Genomic DNA, 24233 nt, shown 5'->3' with positions numbered 1-24233 from the left:
ACTTCACTCCTTCAAAGCAGAGGTCACATTGATTTCAGCAGCCAGCCCATTTCAGCTGGAAGAGACTTTTAAGGTCATCGAGTCCAGCCTTTGTCCCAGCCCTATCAACCAGTAGACCATTTACCTAAGTGCAACGTCCAACTGCCTCTCAAACACTCCCAGGGATGGTGACTCCACCACCTCCCTGGGCAGCCTGTTCCAATGCCTGATTAGTGTGTCTAGTCAGTACCCTAATGTCAGGAATACACTTGCCTGATTGATGGCCTAAATGACTTATCTGGAGTTATGCTGGGACTTTGTTGGAGAGAGGGATTCTATCCCACAGAGCAGCTTTTAGTCACTTAGCTGAGGCATCCTTCCGTCCTGTGTTCTCTCTTTCCATTCAGTAAATACCTTTTAATTTCTAAAACAAATAATATTCCTGTAAGATAGAAGTTGTCTTCACCACATAGTTCTGATTGATCTTCAAAACCATTCCCTTCTGGTGTTTAGTAAGGCACAGATCCTCTAGTTACAGGGATTTGAGAATGGACCAAGATGTGCAGAAGAGGGCTATGTTAAGGCTGCACGGTCACCCACAGCTGCATCCCTGTGTACTTTGGGAGTTCATGGAAAGGACAGCCTTTGTGCCCCAAGGACTGCAGGGCCTGTTGTGATAGTGCCATGCAGAGATGCAAGAGGAGAGGATTTATTTTTGCCCTTTTTATACCCACAGAGGTGATGGAAAATTATGTGCTCATTTCTTGGCAAAAACCACCCTGTAAGCACTGCATAGCAGAAATGGGTTTTGCCCCTTGGATTGTCTGCTGATGCCACCTTTTTAATTTATGGGGTTTTATCCACCAGGACAAATCAAGTAACTGAAGTCCCATGAGGCCTTTCACTACATATTGAAGTCCCTGACATTACAAAAAAGTATCTTCTCCTTTAAGCAACAGTGGTGGTGTCTCCATGAGAATAGCACAAGGAATGCAAGCAAATGAGCCGGCTTTGTAATAAGTAGCTTTCAAATGCATGGATGCTCAAGGTTACTCTCCTAGATTACCACTTGGTGGTCTGCAGAATAGGATAGTGGAACTGTTGATCTCTAGAAAACAAATATGGAGCTTCACAAGCTCACTTTCAGACCAGGATCTCTGCTTTGAAACCTATGCAGTAGACAGTGAAGCATGTTGTCATGACTGAACTACTGCAACTTTACAATTTGATCATCTGGCCTGAGTTTGCTGATAAAGAAATTCTGAGAAATACAAATTACTTGAGAGATTTAAAACATAAGTTTTCTAATCACTTTTATTTAGTTTCATTTATTCTGTTTTCAGATTTTAATGAACATGCAAACTACTGTATTGAACGCTGCTAACAGTACCTGCATCTTGAACAGAGTGCATTTGTTCTTTAATTTAGACCCCTGCAAGAATTGTGCCTTCTGTGTGAAAAGCTCATCAACTGATGGAGCTGCAAATTGGTGCCAAATAGCTTCTTGTCCAGATGGTGTGCACTCCTCAGTGTGCTTCCTTTTTGCTCCTCAAGTCCTTAGTATTCCTTTGTAGATATTTTTTCAATTGCGTGCTGCCAAAACAACTGTTAAATAAATGTATGAAAATGTTGTTTTGAGATTACAGTGCAATTTTCATGTTCCCTATTGATACCAGATACAACTGAGTGGAAAACCAAAGTCCCCGGTATATTCTCAGGACTGGTGCCTGAGTTTCTGTAATGCCTCCCTACCAAATGTCTGTAATGTCTGACCTACCAAAACTGCCTCAGGGCTTAGAGATAACATTATTGTCCTGATCATTTACCTTTTATCAGAGAGCACCAGTGTGAGAGGGATTCTCTGCAGCAAGGACACCTGTCCTACAACAGCATAAATAAAACTTCATAGGCTGTAGCCCTTGCTTCTTTGCAAACCTCTCATAAATCCCCGAGGGAATGCATTTCCCCTCTGTGCACTGAAAACATTTCTCTATTTAAAGATAGCTGTCTGTGGGACTTCACACCAAGTTTAAAAGTCAGAAGTGGAAAAACAGGTTTCCCAGTTACTCTCCCAGATGAGAACAGCATTCTCATTGCTCATTGAAATCACAGGGTATGCAGAAAAAGTAGCTAATGGATATTTTTAGGAAGGCAGAATATCTCATGTACAGAACAGACAATATAAACACAAATGTAATGAAGAAACAAAATCAGAAGAAAGTTCTTAGTTTCTCGGAAGCTTATCAGGCTGATTACTGGGAACTATAGTGAACACATCCTGAGTTGATAATTCTTATTATGCAGATTGTTTAGATGCTCTAAAGCAGGGGTTTCCTAAAGCGAAGCCTCAGAGCCCGTGCAAGCTGCACAACATTTATGTCCCACAGAGGGATGTTTTAGTACTTTCCTACAGTGAGTATAAAGTACTGCACTGCAGATGAATTTCATTATGCATCCCCAGCTTAAGGGTATTTTTCCATGAATAAAATACTAGGAACCACTGTTCAGCTGTCTTAGAGCACTTAGACTGTTTTTACAGACCTGCTTGGGAAGTGGTACGCTGGATTCATCCACATTGTTCAGTCAGTCATATTTTTTGCTATAACAACTTTGGTAGATTGAAATGCACCATAAAAGGTGCACAGAGAGAAAATATTTATAGGTTGCTGCCTGGTTGAAAAGCAAACTGTTCTAAATAGCATGTTTCTGATAAACACAGATATAGTCTTCCCCTTTTTGCTTTTCTCTACTGAAGAGAAAATAGGACTGCAGAAGTATATTTGGGTATTATGTGCTGGAGCAAATATTCTCGAGTATATCACTAGAGTCCTTCCAGTTTCTGTGACCTACTAAGTTAAATTTCTGACAAGTGCAACAGCAGGATAGTTCTCTTCATTGTGTGTGGGGGACAGCAAGTACATTGACACCACCTTCTCAACAGCACCCTAAACTAACCACCAGCACCTATTCTTCTCACTCTTTACCCCTTCTGCAAGAATATGTTTTGGTATTTCCTTTATTACCTTGCCTCGGTATAGGGGAGTCATCTCTGTGTAGTCTCCTCAGGTCCTTCCCTGGCCAAGGTTGCTGGGGTTCTTACAGATTTGAGCTCATATTTGACAGGCTCAGAATCTCGCTGCAAATTGGGAAGAGAATTACTGGTGAGCGTGTGTATATTTTTGGATTAATGTTTTCACATTGTCATTATACTGTGATTCTTTCTAAAGTCATTTTACTTTTGATCTGAGAAAAATGGATTTTTTCAATCTCTACTGACTAATTATGTGGCTGTGGAAGGTAGAGACTGACAACAGCCTGTATAAGTTGTGATGAGTGGATGGGATGCTGTAGCCGAAAGCTCGGGCAGCGTGCTTTGGGCAGCGTGCATTGGGCCACTGCAAATACTAAAGCAGCGTGGCAGTTTGGTGTTTCTGCAGGTGTGTTTGACATCACCTAGTCTTTATTCTGATGAAACAACTCATAAATGTGTCAGGAAGCACATTTAGAACAGATAAGAACTGCTTTACTAGTTTAGCTATGGTCACTGGTTTTCTCACATCAGAATGGCTAAAACTGACCAGTCTTTTTCCCTGTGCCTTCTGGCAGCGTAAGTGCTCTCAGACAGCTGTGCTACCATGACAGGGCAGCTTTTGGGAGGAGCCTCCTTGCCTTGCACAGGACAGCCCAGCCATCCCTTCTCCGCAATGCTTGGACCTAACTAGACCAGAGTCCTGGGATGTTCTTATACACTTTTGTTCTGTGCTCAGCTGTGTTGCCTCAGAAAAATTAAAAAGGCCATACTGTTTACAGTGTCCCATTTCCTTAGTTGATTTCATGTTATGAATCACTAGAATTCTTGGGCTTAATCTTAAATATGTGAAATATTTTGTGTGAATTTTAGGAGTGGTCCTGAATCATCTCTCAGAAAACTTACTGGCTAGCATTGCGTTGATGACCTGTCTAGTCCTCATGCTGAGTGATGCTCAGAATGTTAGCAAACAAAACAGACAAAAAGAAAATGAGATCTAAAAAGATCTGAACAAACATCTGCAGAGCCCTCATCTCCTGAATAATAAGCATCATTCTACTATATTCCTTCCTTAGTATTCTCTGTGTATTTGTCACCCCTTGCTGTGCTACATCTCATTTACACTCTGATCCCAACCAGAAAAAAGAACTTGCAAGTTTTATTTGTCTAGGTACTAGGCACACATAGTTTAAATGTTAAAATGTTTAAATAACGGGGGAAAAAAAGAAGTGGGCAATGACAGGGCTCTCTCCCTGCAACATATCCAGACTAGCAATTCACTTCTCCCTCTTCATTCTTCAGTTATTCATTATTTAATTGCTGAAAAATGTAAAATTAATGAAGCAAAAACCTACTAAGGCCATAAGAAGTTGCAGTACTACAGGCTGGGGGTCCAACTGCTGAAGAGCAGCTCTGCAGAGAGAGAGACCTGGGAGTTCTGATTGGTAATAAGCTAAACATGAGCCAGCAATGTGCCCTCATGGCCAAGAAGGCCAATGGCATCCTGGCATGCATCAAGAAGAGTGTGGCCAGCAGGTCAAAGGAGGTTCTTCTCCCCCTCTACTCTGCCCTGGTGAGGCCTCATCTGGAGTCCTGTGTCCAGTTCTGGGCTCCTCAGCTCAAGAGGGACAGGGAAGTGCTGGAGAGAGTCCAGCATAGGGCCACCAAGATGATCAGGGGACTGGAACATCTCTCATATGAGGAAAGGCTGCAGGAACTGGGGCTGTTTAGTCTGGAGAAGAGGAGACTGAGGGGAGATCTTATTAACATTTAGAAATATCTAAAAGGTGGATGTAAGGAGGTTGGGATATCCCTTTTTTCTATAGTATTGAGCAGCGGGACAAGGGGTAATGGGATGAAGCTGGAACACAAAAAGTTCCACTTAAATATAAGAAAAAACTGTTTCACTGTGAGGGTGAGGGAGCCCTGGCACAGGCTGCCCAGAGGGGTTGTGGAGTCTCCTTCCTTGGAGGTCTTCAAGACCCACCTGGACAAGTTCCTATGTGACCTGATCTAGGTGAACCTGCTTCTGCAGAGGGGTTGGACTAGATGATCTCTAAAGGTCCCTTCCAACCCTTACCATTCTATGATTCTATGATTCTAAGGACCAAGGAGGAAGCTTACAAACTCACTCTAATTTACAACTGATTTGAGATGTGTTAATTAAGTGCAACTCTAGTGTATTAATTAATTTGCATTATCAGTTAGCTATGTGTTTCTGTACAGATTTTGTTCCCCTGGATTTTAATTTTGAATGTTTCCTAAATAAAACAATCACCGCGATAGATGATTTTGTTTGGAACATCGTCTCAGTGAAGATGATGAATAAATGCATCTTGAATTTCCCTAAGCAAAGTGAAATCAAATTAGTGATATTTATTGATTGAATTTATTTTTTTTCTTTCACTGTGCCTTTCCTACTTTGTTGTTTGTTCTGCTGGAAGTGTTTGCTTTATAGGTAAGTGTTAGGTGTGATGATCTCAAGTATTCTTCTGGAGGGTAGGTTCATCGATCTAGCCTATTTGAGTCACTAGTGTATAGTGGCAAATGGTTGTTTGATTTTTAGAGGTAAGGTTGCTAATACAACAAATTAGGCAACATCTATGATAGGTTAGATGGGTAAAGTAAAATGTGAGTTAGAAACCGTATCATTGCCTCTTTACTGATATGAGTTCTCTCCCATAATGTAGCTCTCCATGTTTTGATTGCCTATGTTTCTAATTATATGACTTTGTCGTGCCCTATCACCAAGCAATTTTTGAAATGTCATAGTGCATCTATTATTCCTTACCATTACAGCTTTGTCTTAGAACCTCAATTATCTCTGAAAATCAAATTCCTGTTTTTTTTGGCAACCTGCAGCTATAGTAAAAGAAAAATCATTCTCTTTTTCTAGACCCTCCATACTCATTGCAGTTTCTTGCACAGTCTGTGACTATAAAATGGTCTTTTTGGTACAGAATCATACATAAGACACTTAGATTTCAAATGTTTCTAGCCCCTCTGTTTGTGAGTGAAACCATGAAAATATTAACCACATTTCAAGCCTCATAGCGTTATTTACCTGCATGTCCAGACAGTCTGAAGTAGTGTCTGTAGTTAGTCTGATTAGGATAAAAAGGCAATTCAGAGTTCCTTGAACCCTAACTCACTTTTGGGGCCTTCTGTTTAGGAATTTTTGCCACACAACTAGAAAATATTACAGTGGTTTCTTACTCTCTGATTTTGCTTTCCTGAAGAAATATTGAGGTTACATTTCATTCCTAAAAAGCAATCTTACTACCTAAGACATAAAAAATGTATTTAGGGCATGCAAAGAACTTCATCTATGTCTTGTAGCAACTGAAGAGAGGAGAGGGAGTAAGGTGGAATTACTTATTAGTCCTCTCAGTTCTGAAAAACTGAAAGACAGGAGATACTTCGTAGAAAAAATATATATATATAGCATATATCAAATTGAGATATTAAATTAGTAGATTTTGACCATCAAGCATCTATGGGTACTTTAGCCAGTCACAGAGTGATTAAAAATTCAAAAAGACTCTCTCTGATCATACAGATATTATTGAAGAGTGCACATTAAGTAAAAAAGCCTACTAGAAATACCATAACTTTTTAATCAGATTATTTATAGCAGAGAGGCTCTGAAAATACAAAACTGTATCACTCCTCAGATGAAGGACTGTGACATTCTGACACTTTTAAAAATTGCTATCTTAATATCACTTTACTGAAGGGATATTCATTTTATCTTCCATAAGAAATAATGCAAGATTACCTGTTTCTTTCATTCCACTATTGCATTACAGCAGTCTGTAAGTAATTAGAATGTGGGAATGAAAGAGTAAACTGCTGGAGTCTTGTTTAAGCCCGTGGTAGTCACAGAGTGGTGCGTGCATCCATCTTTCCAAGCATCCCAGAAACAGACGTTTGCTTTCATTGACCTCACCCCCACTGAATACTTGCTGCCAACTAAAATCGTTTCAACAAGATGCGGCACATAAAGTGATTTTAACAATTTTACTTTGAACTGGAAGAGCAATTCCATTTCTGATTACTCCAACACTGCAAAACTCAGCAGAAATTTCAAAGTCTATCAATTAAAGTGCTTTCCAATCAGGGACATTGTTGAGTATATCCTTTCTCCTCCTCATGCAGTAAAATTTGGGCTGCCTGCATTACCTCTGCGTTCTGGTTATTTCAATTCTGCTTTAAAAAGAGAATACCGTTTCAAGTATAGAAGAAAACACTGCAACCATATTTTGCAGGATTCTTTGAGAATTACTGAGAAGAGTATTACAAAAGTTAAAGTCTATCACTGTTAGGCTGAAGCAGCAGATTGTGTTGCCTGTGTGGTTCTTTTACTCTCTCCATTTACCTTGAGAGCATTTTAAAGAACATCAAGTCCCCAGCTGCTTTCATTCATCATCACCTTCCATATAAGCCTACTCAGGAGTTAGCATAAAGACTTTATTCTGCAGTCTAGAAAATACACCCTGAGGATTTGCTCCTTCCTCACCTCTGCATGTAACTTGCACAGTTCAGATGTCACAGTGGTCTTGATAATCTTTTTTATAAGTTTCCCTGAGGGAAGTGGATGCATCATACACAGCAGCCTGAGCAGGTAGACAAGCTAACCAGGGCCCCCTGGGTTTCCCTGGCCAGCCTGAGCTTAGGAGCCAGGGCTCAGGGGTACCACATGGAGCATGCCGGCTCTGCCCCCTCAGCACAGCTCTGCCGTGCAGGGCTTTGGTCCCCACACAAACATTGGCTCTGTTGAACTGGCACATTTGCTGCATTGCAGTCATGTCAGAAAGATTACTTAATCAGAAGGAATTATTCTAGATTATCAGTTTGTTTAGCTAAAATCAGAACTGAGACCTAAGAGAGAAAGCCTACATGGCAGTAGCTAAGTCAGAAACCAAATGTTTCCCACCTTCGGGGTTTTACACGTGCCAACAGCAAAATTTTGACTGCAGCATTTCAAGGCATCTCCAGTCTGGCTGTACTCTGAGCACTTCACAGGAATGGGGCTGATGCACTACAGTAACAGACTAAGTGAGCATGCTTTGTTGTTCCTACTGCTTGACCAAAGTAGACAAAAAATATACACATACTCTTTCTTAAGTTGTGTTATTATTCTCACCTAGGGTTTTGCTGCCTTAGCTTCCCCCATAAAATAAGACATGGGCTACAGTAAGTGTCTGTACTGTGTGAAGAACAGATTTAGCTGGGTTTTTTCCAAACAAGTTATATACTATTTTCTTCAAACCTTCTTGTCATGATATCTGTACTATCAGTAATCCTGCCATCCTGTGCAAAAGAACAGTTTTTCAAGTAATTAAAATTAGGCTGTCAAATGGGTTGAGAAGTTGCTCCTAGGCTAGAATAAGAAATTTATTCCAGCCTGCTTTCATGAGCCTCTTTCCTTCATTCAGAATGCTTGATGATTTTTCTTGCCCTTTTTCACTAACTTGCTTATATTCTTTATTTTGTTGTAGTGTTTCAGCAGAAGGCCACTCGAGCGCCCAGTGACAATGACAGGACGTACTGCAATGCCAGGAAACCTGGTACATAGTTTAATTTAGCTCTTTAACTGCCTTGAAGCTTTTCAGTAGAACTAGTAGAGATTTGCTGTAACTTGAATTTGACTGATTTAGCATCTGTTTTCCCACATGTGATTTATGTCCTTAATGGTATTGCAGCATTGAGAGATCAGATTAAAGAAAGAAAAATAAAAGTTACGGTCTTGTGGGAAAGATTTGAAGAGTCAGAGTTACTTTACACTTCTCTGTTCCTATTCTCGTTTGTGAACAAAAGCAAGAAAAGGAAGGACAGGAGGGCTCAGCCATGGACTGATTCCAGACATAGAAAGGCAGCGGTGTGGGGAGCAATAGTTCTCCCTTGGGTACCCTAAGATCCATATAAAATTAATTATTTGTGGCAGTCCAGTTGTTATTTCAGTTGTAGCACATCAAAATGTTGCTACCATCAATTCCATTAATGGTACCCTAAAATAATTAACAATGTTGTGTACAAAACAAATGAACATCGAGTTAAGATTTTTCCTCCATCATTTGTTAGCAAGTAGCAGGTCAGGATTAAAGCATGTGGAACAGCAGATAATCACCTATTTATTTCAGCAGTGGGGTACTGCTGTCTGCAGCACTACTGATGTTACTTTTCACAAATGTTCAGCCACTTAGGAAAAGTGACATTGGATACTTTTTGTCTTAATGTAGTAACAGTTTCCTTTAAAATGTCAGGAACGTAGCCTTAGTTCTACAAGGAAATTCTTATTTGAACTGACACTAGTGGAGACTCCATGGATCAGGGCAATATTAATAAATGGAATGTTTAAGAAACTGCTCTGCTGCCAAAGAGTAATGGTAAGAATCCTCATTAATTCAATACATTTGTCTCATTAAAAAACCAAACCAAACCAAAACAAAACAAACACCAAAATAACCAAAACCAAATAGAAAGAAGGGAGAGAATGAGCCACCCTAAAGACAATGTTGTTTTGCTGATGTCATTATAAAATCACTTTCTGCTTGCCTTTGTTCAGAAAAGTGCTTGCATCATAAAGAGAAAGGAGTGAAATGGATTAATATTATTTTCTGTCTCAATCTTTCTACATTCTGTAGCAGCACACAGAGGCCACACTGACACAAGGACTGATAGCGCTGTGAAACACAGTATCCCTGCTGAACAGGAAGAACTCATCCACTTGCAAGAGCAGGTGAAAAAAGGGACAATTTCTGTGGATGAGGTCTTTGACAGATTTAAACAGCGGCAGAATGAAAAACAGAGACTACAGTCCACTCAACAGGTATGAGTCTGAAATTTATGTTTCTTGACAGGAATCTTGATCAAAAGTTCCCAAAACAAACTCTTGTATTTTGGCTCTTACATGTGAGGTCAGAAATAAGAACCATGATTTATAGATCCATCAGCTCCCAAGGAACTTGCTAGTTCTGAATCTTTTAGATACCCATCTCAACTGTTATTTGGTTACTTGAGAGGCTTCCTGAATTTATTTTGCCTAACTTCAGGTGCTGTTGCATTTGGTTAAAATCCTGAGTTCACAGAATGGTAGAAGTTGGAAGGAACCTTTAGAGATCATCTAGTCCAATCCCCCTGCAGAAGCAGGTTCATCTAGATCAAGTCACACAGGAACATGTCCAAGCAGATGTTGAAGACCTACAAGGAAGGAAACTCCACACCCTCCCTGGGCAGCCTGTGCCAGGTCTCCTTCACCCACACAGTAAAATAGTTTTTTCTTATGTTTAAGTGGAACTTTTTGTGTTCCAGCTTCATCCCATTACCCCTTGTCCTGTTGCTAGATACAATAGAAAAGATGGATGCCTCAACCTCTTGACACCAACCCTTTAGATATTTGTAAATGTTAATGAGATCTCCCCTCAGTCTCCTCTTCTCCAGACTAAACAGTCCCAGTTCCCGCAGGATTTCCTTGTATGAAAGATGTTCCAGTCCCCTGATCATCCTGGTGGCCCTGCGCTGGACTCTCTCCAGCACTTCCCTGTCCCTCTTGAGCTGAGGAGCCCAGAACTGGACACAGGACTCCAGATGAGGCCTGTTCCTTCCCAGGTGCAGGACTGCACTTATCCTTGTTGAATCTCATGAGGTTCCTCTCTGCCCAACTCTCAAGCCGGTCAAGAATGGCAGCACAACCTTCTGGGGAATCAGCCAGTCCTCCCAGTTTGGTGTCAATATGTTCATCTCGTAAGACTTTTGTTCTAAACTGCTAGGTGATGCTGAGGTCTGTACATCTTTTATGAAACCAGAAACCTTCTATAGCTGAACAAACCGAATGTGCTATTGAACAGTGTCAGCTAACAGAAACCTAACTCTATCAATCATACATCATCAATATATATTGACTTGCATCAGGTTTTATGCCTGTCTGAAAGCACAGAATCCACTCAGAAATTCACAGTTGTTAGCAGTCCTCTTCAGCTCCTCTATGTTCAATGTATGGAGTAAATAGAGGTGCACAAAAACAAGATTTACAAAAGCCCACATACCGAGTCACTCCGAGAACTGCATCAGAGCTAGAAGCTTAAGGAGAAAGACACAGTGAGGAGGCCTGTTAATTACTTCTGATAAGACAGATGAAGGAAGAGGTTATGCCCTCATTTTATATGAGGTCATGCATTAACAAAAATATTTTCTTATTGTCCTTTAAGTGCATTTAGGAGAAAGAGAAAAAGCAAAGCTGGTCTGCTGCTCTACAGAGGAGAGCCATCAGGTGCTGCCAAAGAGATCAAATGCTTGTGGCGTTTCCATTTACTGAAGAGATAGTATGAGCTTTGTCATCACAGCAGAACACTTAAGAAGAAATGTGCAAGGGCTTGGAAGGGTTTAGGAGTGTGGTGCCCAGGCCATACAGCAGCCACACCGCACCAGCTCTCAGGTAGCAGGGCGCAGGTGCGGTGGGTGCCCCTTCCTGAACCCCTCTGCAGCCAAGCACACCGGTGGGAATGGCTGGGATTGCTCTGGCAGTCAGGGCAGGTACTTGTGGAGGAAGATGATCTCTAATCTCTGCAAAGACCACAGCACTAAGTCATGAGCCTGTATTTCCAGGAGGATTTACCTGGTCTGTGTTCACTGCTTCAGGGAAAAATCTACTTGGTGGTGGTTTATAGCCTGCATTGCATGCATGACTTTTCTTTGGTCACAGAAAAGTCTGTCCGTTACCCCAACGTGAACATGTTGAATTTAGTTTGTGATATCACTATGTTTGTCTGGTCTTCACTGGGATTTCTGAGGAAAAAGCGCATGTCCAAAACAAAACATAAACTGCCAAGCCTCCATAATCCAGTGCCAGAATCACTGTAACTTACTGATAGGAAAAACTCCAGAAGACTCTTTTAGGTATATGCTAAATAGTAAATGCTAAATGCTAAAATTGGCATCTATTTGTAGCATGTCATTAGACATTTTTCAGTCTTTAAAAATTATTTTTCTGAAGAGAAGCTTGGTATTCAGAATGCTAAACTACCCAGCTTTTGAGAGTTATTCCTTATTTCTGCAGTAAACTTCTGCTACTAATTTTTGCTGCTGATTTTGTGATTTATTTTACTTAAAGGAAAAAGTGCACCACCTTAGAGATACCACTGTTGGAAACAGACTAGAAAAGGAACATGTGAACGGTAAGTTGCACTTCCATTACCTTTCAGAACAAGCCTTGAAATGTAAGTACACTGCAAAGGTCTGACCCAAAGCATAAGCAGACTTTTATATCGGGCACTGAATTTCTAATGAGCACTCTTTTTTATCTGACCACAGTTAAGTGTCACCAGGCTTTCAGCAGGGTCAAGATTTTGTCCCAAAGATGAGCTCACTGAGAGTTAATGGGGCAGAAAATTTACTAAAGCCTTGTGGCTCAGCTTTTCTGTAGCCCATTTCCTACTGCTTCGTCCTAATTCAGTTAGACGTGTGCTTTGGAAAAAATTACTTGGCAACTTCAGTATTTTATTTGTAAATCACCTATCAATTTGCACTGACAAATTCTTGATGAATTTTTCACTGCTACAGCAATTTAGCATTGTGAGTCATTAATAAAAGCCATACCATTGGTCTTCTAAGCCATTTTTTCCCCCCTTTGTGATTGAATGTCATCTGCAGCAGGATAAATCAGCTGTTTCCTGCAAATTATTTTCTCTTGTTGTTATGAAAAGATTGTATTAGGTGGTATTGACAATAGGCCTATGACTTCTGTAAATTCCAGTACATAGCGCATTCTTGGAAGGGAAATTTAGCGTTTCTTTTTTCACATTGGACATAATACTTGACTATTTAAAATTATTACCTAAATATGTTATTTCCTTACAGTAAGAGAGCAAAATAATTCACAGAATTGCTTTCATTATTACATTAGACAGTGTTGTATTTGTGTGGACTTGTGAGATACTGTAGCTGAGGGAAATTCCCACTGGCCCAGCAGCAGAGTTGCAATCCAAACTATTTCTATGTCCTCTTTCGTATTCTCTGTGTTTGGTGGGGATGTTGTGCCCCAAGGGTGTGAACAGGCTTGGTTCAACAGACCTGTTTTCTATGGGCAAGTCAAAGCTTGTGATGACATGAGGGTGATTCTCAGAAAGTATTTGTCTGCAAGGTTTTCTTTGAAGTCATGTTTCTGTAGCCGTCCTCTCTCTCCCGAGTTCAGTTATTAAATCATAGCAGCAGAATTGAAGATTTTGTAAAATTATCCAGAAATTTGGATAACGATCGCTGTGTTCTGTTATGTTACACTATCTTATCTCCTGTAATGCATGTAAATCAGCAGCTTTGCACTGCAGCAAAGGGAAGAATGAGGACTCTGTGTTGTCCAACACTGCACTTTATTATCAAAGATTTAAATTCTTGAAAATAAAAACTTCTGAAAGATGGAACTCTCTGGAGGCAGGTTGATGGCAAGAGTAGAGAAGGGTCTTGAAAGACCAATATGTAAGTCCAGACAGAAATAAACTGCCTGAAACAAAAATGACAATCATATTATTTTCTCTTTTGTAGTCCCTAAGGAAAGCAGACCGGAGAGCATTTCTTTTCGAGACTTTTTGTTCCACATGCCATTTAATAAAGTGGTATGTATGAATGTTGGCAGTTCTTGGGTTTGTTTAATGAATTCTGGATTTTACATCTATATACAGACTCTCTAACTGTACCTTAAAGAACATGGGTCCTGATTCCATGTTTGAAATCTGGATTTGGATAGCTTTTTTCATAAATGATTTTTGAGGACTTGATTGAGGGTTTAAAGAGATCACAGCAGAAGCTTGTTAGAAAGGAAATTGATGTTTTTTAATGAGAAAAGACAATATCTCTTCTAAATCAGTATGGAACGTAATTTTTAGTTTCTTGGTAAGTTTGAGCTTGCTTCCAGTGTAATGGAAATGATTAATGACAGTAGCACTCAGTTCAGTCTTCTATTAAATCAGTTGATGCTATCTAAAAGTTCATGTCTCATTTTTGCAACAGTATAATAGACGACTGAACAACACTCCCCCCAAAAAAAAATCAACTATGAAGTAAAAACTTAAGTCACTCCTGCAATGAAATATCTACAAAAAACTATTTTTAGAACAACTAAATAAGGACTAAGCAAGTGGAACATTCATTTGCAGCAAGTACAGTCGCAGACAGTGATTTATCTCATCATTAATATATATCAGATCTTGCCCATAGACATTGATAACATCTTCTCTTTTTTCCAGGGAGGGAAGTTGTTCACCCACAAAACGACAAAAAATATCTTTAATAAAATTTAATGGAAATACATAAATGATTTAGGGACACAAGCTCCATTACAAAATCTGAGTGGCCTAGATTTTTTACAGTATTTAAGGTTTTCCTTCACAGAATCACAGAATCTTAGGTTTGAAAGTGACTTTGGAAGTGACTTTGGAAGACCACCTAGTTCAACCCACCCTGCCAGAGCAGGACCACCTACAGTAGGTCACACAGGAGCTCGTCCAGGTGGATTTTGAATGTCTTCAGAGGAGGAGACTCAATAACCCATCTCAGCAGCCCCTTCCAGTGCTCCATCACCCTCACAGTGAAGAAATTCTTCCTTATGTTTCTTTGAAACCTCTTACATTTCAGCTTGTACCCATTGCCCCTTGTCATGTCATTGGACATCACTGAGAAGAGCCAGGCTCCATCCTCCTGACACCTGAGTTCGTATTCTGCAAGTTAAAGAGCCCTAGCTCCCTCAGCCTTTCATCATAAAGGAGGTGCTCCACTCCATCATCTTTGTGGTCTTGCACTGAGCTCTCTCCAGCAACTCCCTGTCCTTCTTGAACTGAGGGGCCCAGAACTGGACACAATATTCCAGATGTGGTTTTATTAGGGCAGAGTAGAAGGTGAGGAGAACCTCTCTCAACCTACTCACCAGAGCCCTTCTAATACAGCCCAGGATGCCATTGGCCTTCTGGGCCACATAGGGGAAAACGCTGGCTCATGTTCATCCTGCTGTCCACCAAGACCCCCAGGTCCCTTTCCCCTACACTACTCTCTTAAGAGTTCATTCCCCAACCTGTACTGGTACATGGGGTTATTCTTTCCCAGATGCAAGACTCTACACTTGCCCTTGTTGAATTTCATTAGAATTCTCCCTGCCAAACCCTCCAGCCAGTCCAGATCTCGTTGAATGGCAGCACAGCCTTCTGGTGTGTCAGCCACTCCCCCCAGTTTAGTATCATCAGCAAACTTTCTGACAGTGCCCTCTGTTCTCAGCAAGGTCATTAATGAATATATTGAACAGTACTGGTCCCAGCACCAACACCTGAAGAACTCCACTAGATACAGGCCTCCAACCAGATCCTGCCTCATTGATCACACCTCTCTGCCTTCTTTCCTTCAACCAGTTAACAATCCACCTCACTACCTGATCATGCAACCCACACTTTCTCAGTTTGGCTGCCAGGATGCTGTAGGAGATGGTGTCAAATGCTTTCCTGAAATCAGGATAAATCGCATCCACTGCATTACCAGCATCTATCCACCTGATTATGTCTTCATGAAAGGCTGTTAGGTTGGTCAAACATGACTTTCCCTTGGTAAAGCCATGCTGACAGCCCCTAAAGACCCTCTTGTCCTTTAAATACCTGGAGACAGTGTCCAGGATAAGTCATTCCATCACCTTTCCAGGGATGGAGGTGAGGCAGACTGGTCTGTAGTTACCAGGCTCCTCCTTACCCTTTTTGAAGACACTTGGTGACACTTGGTTTTCTCCAGGTCTCAGGCACCTCTCCTGTTCTCCATGACTTACTGAAGATGATGGAGAATGGTTTGACAATGACTTCCATGAGCTCCCTCAGCACCCTTGGGTGCATCCCATCAGGCCCCATGGATTTATGTACATCCAGATTGGGCAGCTGATCCTTAACCCAGTCCTCATCAACCAAACTAAACTCCTCCTCTAGCCTGACTTCCTCTGGAGTCTGGGGCTCCTGAGGACAGTCTCCAGCAGTATAGACAGAGGCAAAGAAGGCATTCAGTAACTCTGCCTTCTCCATATCCTCTGTCACCAGGGCACCCACCTCATTCAACAGTGGCCCTTCATTGCCTCTAGCAGTAGTTTTATCTGCAATGTATTTGAAGAAGCCATTCTTGTTTTCCTTGACCTCCCTTGCAAGGTACAACTCCAATAAGGCTTTAGCTTTCCTAGTTGCCACCCTACGTCCTCTGACACAGTCTTACATTCATCCCAAGTGGCCATCCCTTCTTTCTGTGATCTATTGACTCTCTTCTTCCACTTGAGTTCACCCAACAGTTCCCTGTTTAACCATGCAGATCTTCTGGCTCACTTTCTTGATTTCTTACCCGCTGGGATGCTCTGATCCTGAGCCAGGATAAAGTGGTCTTTGAATAGAGGCCAACTATCTTGGGCCCCTTTATTCTCTAATACTCTGTCCCATGGGATCTCCCCTAACAATTGCTTGAAAAGGCCAAAGTTGGCCCTGCTAAAGTCCAGAGTTGTGTTCCTGCTTGGTATTCTGTTCCTACCACATAAGATCCTGAACTCCACCATCTCATGGCTGCTGCAGCCAGGGCTGCCCTCAACCTTTACTGCTTCAACCAGACCCTGCTTGTTATCATCGATGTACTGAAGGAACCACCTGGACTGTGACTAGTCATGTAGTTCTTTCAGCAGATGTCTGGGTAGTTGAAAATCCCCCATGAGAACTAAGGCCTGTGATTTTCAGGCTGCTCCCAGCTGCCTGTAGAAGGCCTCACCACTTTCCCCAGCCTGACCAGATGGCTTGTAATAGACACCCACAACAGTGTCACACAGGCTAGCCTGCCTCTTAATTCTAACCCACAAACTCTCAAGTTGCCCCTCATCCTCACCTGGACAGAATTCAATACATTCCAGCTGCTCTTTCACATAAAGAGCAACTCCACAGCCTTGCCGTGTTGGCCTAAGGACATAGCCATCCATGACCACATTCCAGTCATGCAAGCTGTCCCAACATGTCTCTGCAATACCCACCAGATCAAGTCCCTTGCCCATACACTGACTTCCGACTGCCCCTGTTTATTCCCCATGTTGTGTGTATTGGTTAACAGGCATCTCAAGAAGGAAGCGAGTCATGTAGGATTCACCCCTGGCACTGGCTTGCCACCCTGAGGCTCAACTCTAGTAGGCCTAGTTTTATCCCCTTTGCCCTTTAAAACTAGTTTAAAGCCCTTTCTATGAGCCTGACTAACTCATTTGCAAGGATCCTTCTCCCCCTTTGAGACAGATGAACTCCATGTGTCACACAACTACAGTTGGACTTCTATGGTAACACATTCCTTGCCTAAATGCCTAAGCATAAGGCTTGAGACTCAGGTTTGTGCATGTCCACTAACAGAATGAATGGCAGCAGCTTACACAGCCTTTATGTAAGGATGACTGGACAAGTTTCCTTTAAAGTTTTAAAAGACAATGTAGCTATCATGTGCATCCCATGTCCACACTTTATAGCAAGTAGGAATTTTTTTAAAACTTGTATAATGCCTATTTACATCTTTGGACATTTGAATTACCTACATGAATCTAATTTAGCTGTTTCTGAAAGTGAGATTTCAAAAACTGCCTTCTATTGCAGATACATTATAGCACCTTATGTGCCACATCCCACAGATTTAGTCATCCAGCATCTAAAAATAAGTTCAAGATTGCAGAAACTACATAAGATGGTTTGAATTGCTTGTACTTAGTTATCCTCTTATAGCCAATCTCTGTAGAACCTTGAACTTGGTCGCTAGGGATACAGCTAGTAAAGTATAAGATTCCTCATCAAAACCAGGAATGACTGATATTCTGTTTTCTGTTCATGGCGTAGCAGCAAGAACTGAGTAGTAGGTGTCACTGCTTCATTGCTAGGTAATGTGCAACACAGAGGCTGCAGAAGGAAAACTGTAACTCAGCTGGACTTCAGATGACTAGTGCTGCATTAAGCAAATGTTAATCTTGACTTTTTGGTTTTAATTGTTATTATTATTTAAATGCCAGCAACTTACATAATTGTTTTAAATCAAGGCAGGTAATGAGAAACATGCTTAATAGTTCTCCAGTGATAAATATACCTGTGGGGCAAATGAGCAATTTGAGTCTTTGTATCTGTTCCAGTCTTGGGCTCCTTGGCAAGTCTGGCAAGGTAGGTGGCTGGCTGTGGAAAAATCAAAAGCGTTATCCAAGGCGAACTCAATTGAAACCATTTCTTTTTTAGCTGTTAAAAATCAGTAGGTACCTTCAGTGTTAAGTGCCCTTCATATCCAAGAATAATCAAAGAGTTAACAACTTTCACAGTATCGCAGAAGAGTAGGTGTTGGAAGAGACCTTTAGAGATCATCTGGTCTTACCCCCCTGCTAAAAGAGGTTCACCTCAATCAGTTTTGCTATCACTGCTAGAGACTGTTTAATACTGACTTACTCTTGTAAGGCACTATAAACCAGGTCATCCACTGCAGTAAAGGCATCCTCTCCACAGAATTTTTTCTTCCAGATTTGGATTTCCAGATTTGTAGATGCCTCTGACAGTAAAGCAGGTCTCACTTAATTAAGTTTGCTCAACCAGCTGCCAAAGACCAAATCTCTTCCTCGGTTTCATCCAAAAAACACTCAGAAGAGCACTATGCACCTTTCACAAACTGGCAAGTTATTGATTATGTTTGCTATCCTAAATGTCTGGCTTCATTCCTTAATCCTCATCAGCACCTTGTTTTTAGTCCAAGTTGCTAGCAGATTGCTTATTCATCAGTTGATGCCCCTCCAGCTTGCAGGTAGCGTCTAAGTAGAATTCCCTGAAAACAAAACAAAAAAACCAGCACTGAATTTTGAGCACATTCACCAGTTTCAGCTGTTTCTGATAGGTCATCTCTTCTCCCAAGTAAGGAAATGGCCTCAAGTTGCACCAGTTGAGGTTTAGATTCGAGATTGGGAAGAACTTTTTCACTGAAAGTGTTGGTAAACACTGGCACAGGCTGTTCAGGGGGGTAATGAGTCACCATCCCTGGAGACATTTATAAGACGTGCAGATGAGGTGCTGAGGGACATGGTTTAGTGGTGAGCTTGGCAGCATTACAGTAGTGGTTGGACTCAAAGGCCTTCCTTTTCCAACTGAAATGATTTTACAATTTGACACTTGGATCCAAGGCAACTCAAACTTCACCCAACCCAGTTATGGAAGTTGAAATAACTCAGGATTTTGCAAGTTTTTATATGTATGATGAGTGAGGAAGTCACAAAAAAGACATTTTTTCTTCATAACTTCAACAGTATGCATTTCAGTCAGGACCTCTAGTCTTGGAAATACTTATTTGTTGGTAGTTTATAATAGTGTCCATTGGACTTGTGAGACTACATCTTTAGCCTGTCTTAAATTTCTAGTTTCGCAGCAACACTTGGTGCTCAAAATTAAAATCAAGAAAATAACAACAACGACAAAAAAATTCCTGCCCACTTCACACCAAATCAGGTCTTCATGAGGCAAGCCCACAGTCAAACTGTTGACTGAGGAGTTCACCAAGACAACTAAGTATGCACGTACCCCTCAGCCTCTCTTAATTGCCACCAATAAATACTAGCCATGCTGTTAGAATAAGATTAGTACAAAATCCACCTCATGTCATTCTCCCACACAACACCTGCCTATTTTTGTGGGTGTCTCTTGCTCCCCTGCTCCCAGGGACTTGAAGTATTTACAATGTAAGTAAAACACATTAAAAGTGACTCACCCTAGCTATGTATTTTGTGAATTATTCAACTTTGAAAGACATTCTGCACTAGTCTAATTTATCATAGATACACACGACTACTTATTAATTGAATCTATTTCTTTTTAGTCTCCAACTAGGAACCTAACAGACAAGGAACAGATGCCTAATTAGCAGAGGTAAGAGCATGTGTATGAACACACACAGAGACATTATTTGTCATGGAAACTAACCATTGTGGAAGTACTTTCCATCAATAGAATTGAAGTACATCTCAGAGATCTGGTTTCACAACATAAACTGTAATCATTACACCTTCTCTGGTTTATAGTAGAATTTATGTTTTGTCAGGTGTCAACCTATTCTTGTTATTGTAGGGCAGATTTTCAAGCAGTTAGACACTTACCTGACTTGTGGATGCAGCTGAAGAGAGTTCCCATTAGCTATTGCAACTGAAACCTGTATCAGAGTGTAGCCCTACATACTGATCACACATGCAGTATTCAAACATATTCAATATCAAAATGAAGTTGAAAGGCATAGATGCAAGGATATGTCCAGAAATGTTGATTAACCAAGAGACCAATGGTCATATAAATGACAAAAAGTTTACAGTTGATGGTACTGTCTCCACAGATAGCAGAATTTTCTGACATTTGTGGGTTTCTTGGTTTTAGGCATCTTGAAATCTTTAATAGCTGGGTGCTTTGATTACTGTTTGCTACCTGTGTGCTTACATGTCTATCTCATAGCAATTTTTAAAACTATATATCAACCTTTCAATGAAACTTGGATCGTTAGGCTTGCTGCTAGGAGATAAAAGTAAATAAATCTGGTTTACAGCATTCATTGTGGTTGGTGGTTGGGTTTTGCAGGGGATTTGTTAACCACTTCAGTTTCATAGAATCATAGAATGGTAGGGTTGGAAGGGACCTTTAGATATCATCTAGTCCAATCCCCCTGCAGAAGCAGGTTCACCTAGTTCAGGTCCTTTTTAAAGCCACACTCTCCAGCTGCAGCCCCTGTCCCAGCGGTCCAGCCCTCAGCTCCTGTGGCCTCAACGTCCACAGCCACTCCCTGGGACTGTCCCCCATACTCCTGAGGTGCTGCATGGCAGTCTGTCACCACCCTCCGGGGCCTGCCTCTTCTGTCCCCCCAGGGCCTGCCCCGGCTGCCCCCCACCCCCAAGGCCTGCTCTGCCTCACCCCTGGGGCCTACCCTGGCTCCCCCTGGGCTGGGCTCCACTGGAGCGCAGGCAGCATCCCTGCGGGGCCTGCGCCAGAGCATACTGAGAACAAGGTCACCAGGAACTGAACTTGGATCACCACCTGACCAGGTGATCTTGCATTCATTCTGAGAATAAGGTATAGTGAAATAATCACCTGGAAAATTTCTTAGTTTGCTAATTCCTCTTAAAATCAAGGAGTCATGCAACCTTTCTTATGCACAGGAAGGATGACTGCCATTTAGAGTTTAAGGCCAAGAACAAGGATGTCTGTATTGTCTTGATATGTGTGCCAATCTTCTCCCTGGGATCTTTAACAAATTTCCAATCTCTTGGTTTTTTTAGGCACTGAATTTCTTCAGTTTGTTGATCTTTGCAAGAATGGTCTGTGCTGAACAGATCCTAAAGTCAGAGTTAGATTTTCTTCATCAGTTTCCTTTCCTTCAGATAAATTTTAAAACTTTCAGGTCCTAAACTCAAGTTCACCATTTTAGAAATGAGCAGTATATGTAATTTTGCATTTTTAGTGTTATAGAAGGGATTAAATACTGTATATTCACAGTAATAATTGATTCCTGCAGACAAATGGCTCGGATAGCTAAGTTACTTTGATTCAATTTGCCTCTCCAACTTTTCCAAAAGGGGGCAAATGATGTGTTAATCTGATGTAGCATATTTTTTTGTGGCATTTGGAAATTGGATACTCTTCAGTGAGGTCTTTTCTGTCACCTCCCTCTCATGGAAAGGAGAGGGCAGATGCTCCTTGTAAGCACTGTGTTTCCATGTCTCATTTCTGGAGCCAGCTGCCCACCTGCTCACTGGAGTACAGTGCCCACATCATAAAAAAATGAGTACCTCTACTGCTGCTTATCCTCTACAACACTTGTTCAGCCACCCCTCCACCAAAGTTCTGATGAGACCTAAAAAAGGAGTCTTATGGCATGACCTAAAAATGAAATATTATTATTTCTTCAAGAGTCAGCTAAGGTCCTACATGGGCTTTCCTAGTAGAACTGTTTCCTTGAGTTGAGCTGAAATCACCTACACTAAATGGGTAAAAAAAGCTTTGAAAATGGAGAAAAGTATTATGATAAACTTGGTAATAGCAGAGCTGTTGATAAATTGCAGATTGCTAAAGCCAGATGAATCATTTGGGGGGCGGGGGGGGGATTAACCCCGGATCAGAATAGGTTATCTCTGTCACTTTTTAAAAATTTTTATGTGGGAGAGAGATGGTGAATTAGATTTGGGGGAACCTCCAAAATACAACTTATCCAGCACATTCAATCTATTGTGTTTGTGAATTATCCACACCAAACTCCAAGGTTCTCCTGTTCTGCAAAGTATGGCCTGTCCATAGCTTTGTTGCTATTTTCTATCTTCAGTTTGGTTCAAAGGCCTTACAACACCATAGCACTAAATATATTAGTATTTGAAAAGCAAACAGTGCATGTACAGGCCTATGTGCCACAGCTGCAAAGTAGCAGAATGGTCCTGGCAAGATTAAAAACTTGGGGATTGAGATTTTTTTCTTCTCTTTCTTACACCACTTTCAAGGAGATCATATTAACAGAAAAATAACCAAGCTGGAAAGGGGATGTTCATTTACTCCCATGCACTGGAAAACACATATTGTAGGTGAAATTCTAAAATCCTCTGAGAAACTAACTACATGTCTGAAATGTGTGCTTTCAGTACACATGAACACGATGAAGCCTTTGCTCTTTTCTTTTTTTAAAAGATTCTAATATTCTCTCTAAAAGTGCTGAAATACATTGCATGGTGTACACAACACCGTGTATAGCACCTTGGAAAAAAACACAAAGTGTCTCTGAAGACAGATCACTATTTTTGTTATGATTAATTACAGGGATGTTTTTGGGTGTTTGATTATTACCAAAAAAAAAGAAAAAGAAAAAAAAAAAAAAAGAAGAAGAAAACCCAAATAAACCATTAAAGAATGCATTTCTATTGCTAGTATTCTACCTCTCTAAACAGTTGAGCCTCCAACTCCAGTACAAAGTTCTTAGCTTTGTTATGCCTACCCATAGATCATCACTAGGCAATAGGGGAGGAGAGTAACAGAGTGGATCTCAAGGAGCAGACTGGTTTTGATTATCTCATGCTGATTTCAACAAATAAAGCATTTGATTTTATTCTAAAGAAACACGAGCGATTACTGACTACTGAGCTGTTTCCATTATGTCTTACAGTGCAGTTCCTCAGCTCCCTCTGCTTAGCCTCTCGCAGTCCCTAAGCTGCACGTCTGTGACATGGCCCCTGCGCCCATTGCTGCACTTGGCATCTCTCAGAACAAGTCCAGGATCGCTAAAGCAGATTAATAAGGCTTCTTATAAAGTCTGAAGTTTACAGTTTTTTTCTTTGCTAGTCTTTTTTTTTTTCTCCCCCACGATGACAGCTGAAGATTTATATAAAGATATATTGCGTGCTTTAGTTAATTATTTTTAAACTCATTTCAATTCCTCCGTAATGCTCAGTAGTTGTTTAAAAGTCTGTTTGATGCACAAAAGAAGAATATCATGAAAATTTATGAAGATTATGAAGTTACAATACATAACATTTAGGGGGGTTTTTTTGGTTAAGACATTTTTACATAAACTTTGTGTATAAATTTGTCTTTCCTAGGAATAATAATTGTACACCATCGCTAGTTTAAATAATTGTACTCAAAGTAAAGCTAAGTTCCATGTCAAACTCTGTAAAATGGTACTAATCATCTACTAATGCATTAAAGTGATTACAAGAATTGGCTGTACAAGGAAATTATGTTTTGCTTAATAAGTTGCCCTAGGGTAAGCGAATATGTCCAGATTAAAAGCAAAAGAATCTCTACTGCATTTATACGGCAAAAGTAAAGGAATAAATATGGTTAATGGGTCTAATGGTCTGTGTTCCTGCAGTGATATGCTCCAAAATTTAAGTGAGCACATGACGATATAGGAGTATGAAAGAAGATTTGCCCTATTTCATACAAAAAAAAAAAAAAGGGCAACCTGCAGAAGGTATAAGACCATATTTGAACTTTCAGTAAGTAGGAGCTTAAGTAGACTTTGCCCACTCTTGTTATTTGAGCTTTGCATGAGCCTTCTTAAAAAACAGGTAAACGTGCTGTTAGCCTCTATAGAGATCTTAATCTTTATGAACCTCTTAGTTGCGCTTTATTCACAGACATCTTTAGGAACCTCAGCAGTTCACAGCAAGCCTCCATTCAAGCACTCAGTAGTGCTGAATGTACTTTACATGTACTAA

General features: G+C 40.8%; 1 protein-coding gene across 1 annotated transcript in view; it reads left to right on the top strand.

Moving 5' to 3' along the window:
- BANK1 (B cell scaffold protein with ankyrin repeats 1) overlaps positions 1-23366 on the top strand; it is a 165718-nt gene extending 142352 nt beyond the window's left edge. Inside the window, exons 13-18 of the mRNA XM_061993195.1 lie at positions 8509-8577; positions 9655-9839; positions 12120-12183; positions 13547-13617; positions 19868-19917; positions 23177-23366. Coding sequence (XP_061849179.1) covers positions 8509-8577; positions 9655-9839; positions 12120-12183; positions 13547-13617; positions 19868-19912 — 434 coding nt within the window. The 3' untranslated portion in view covers positions 19913-19917; positions 23177-23366. The remainder of the gene's footprint in view (positions 1-8508; positions 8578-9654; positions 9840-12119; positions 12184-13546; positions 13618-19867; positions 19918-23176) is intronic.
- Positions 23367-24233: the final 867 nt, after the last annotated feature.

Source organism: Colius striatus, chromosome 3, assembly GCF_028858725.1.
Source record: "Colius striatus isolate bColStr4 chromosome 3, bColStr4.1.hap1, whole genome shotgun sequence".
NCBI classification, from domain to species: domain Eukaryota; kingdom Metazoa; phylum Chordata; class Aves; order Coliiformes; family Coliidae; genus Colius; species Colius striatus.
This window is presented reverse-complemented; position numbering and strand designations above follow the sequence as displayed.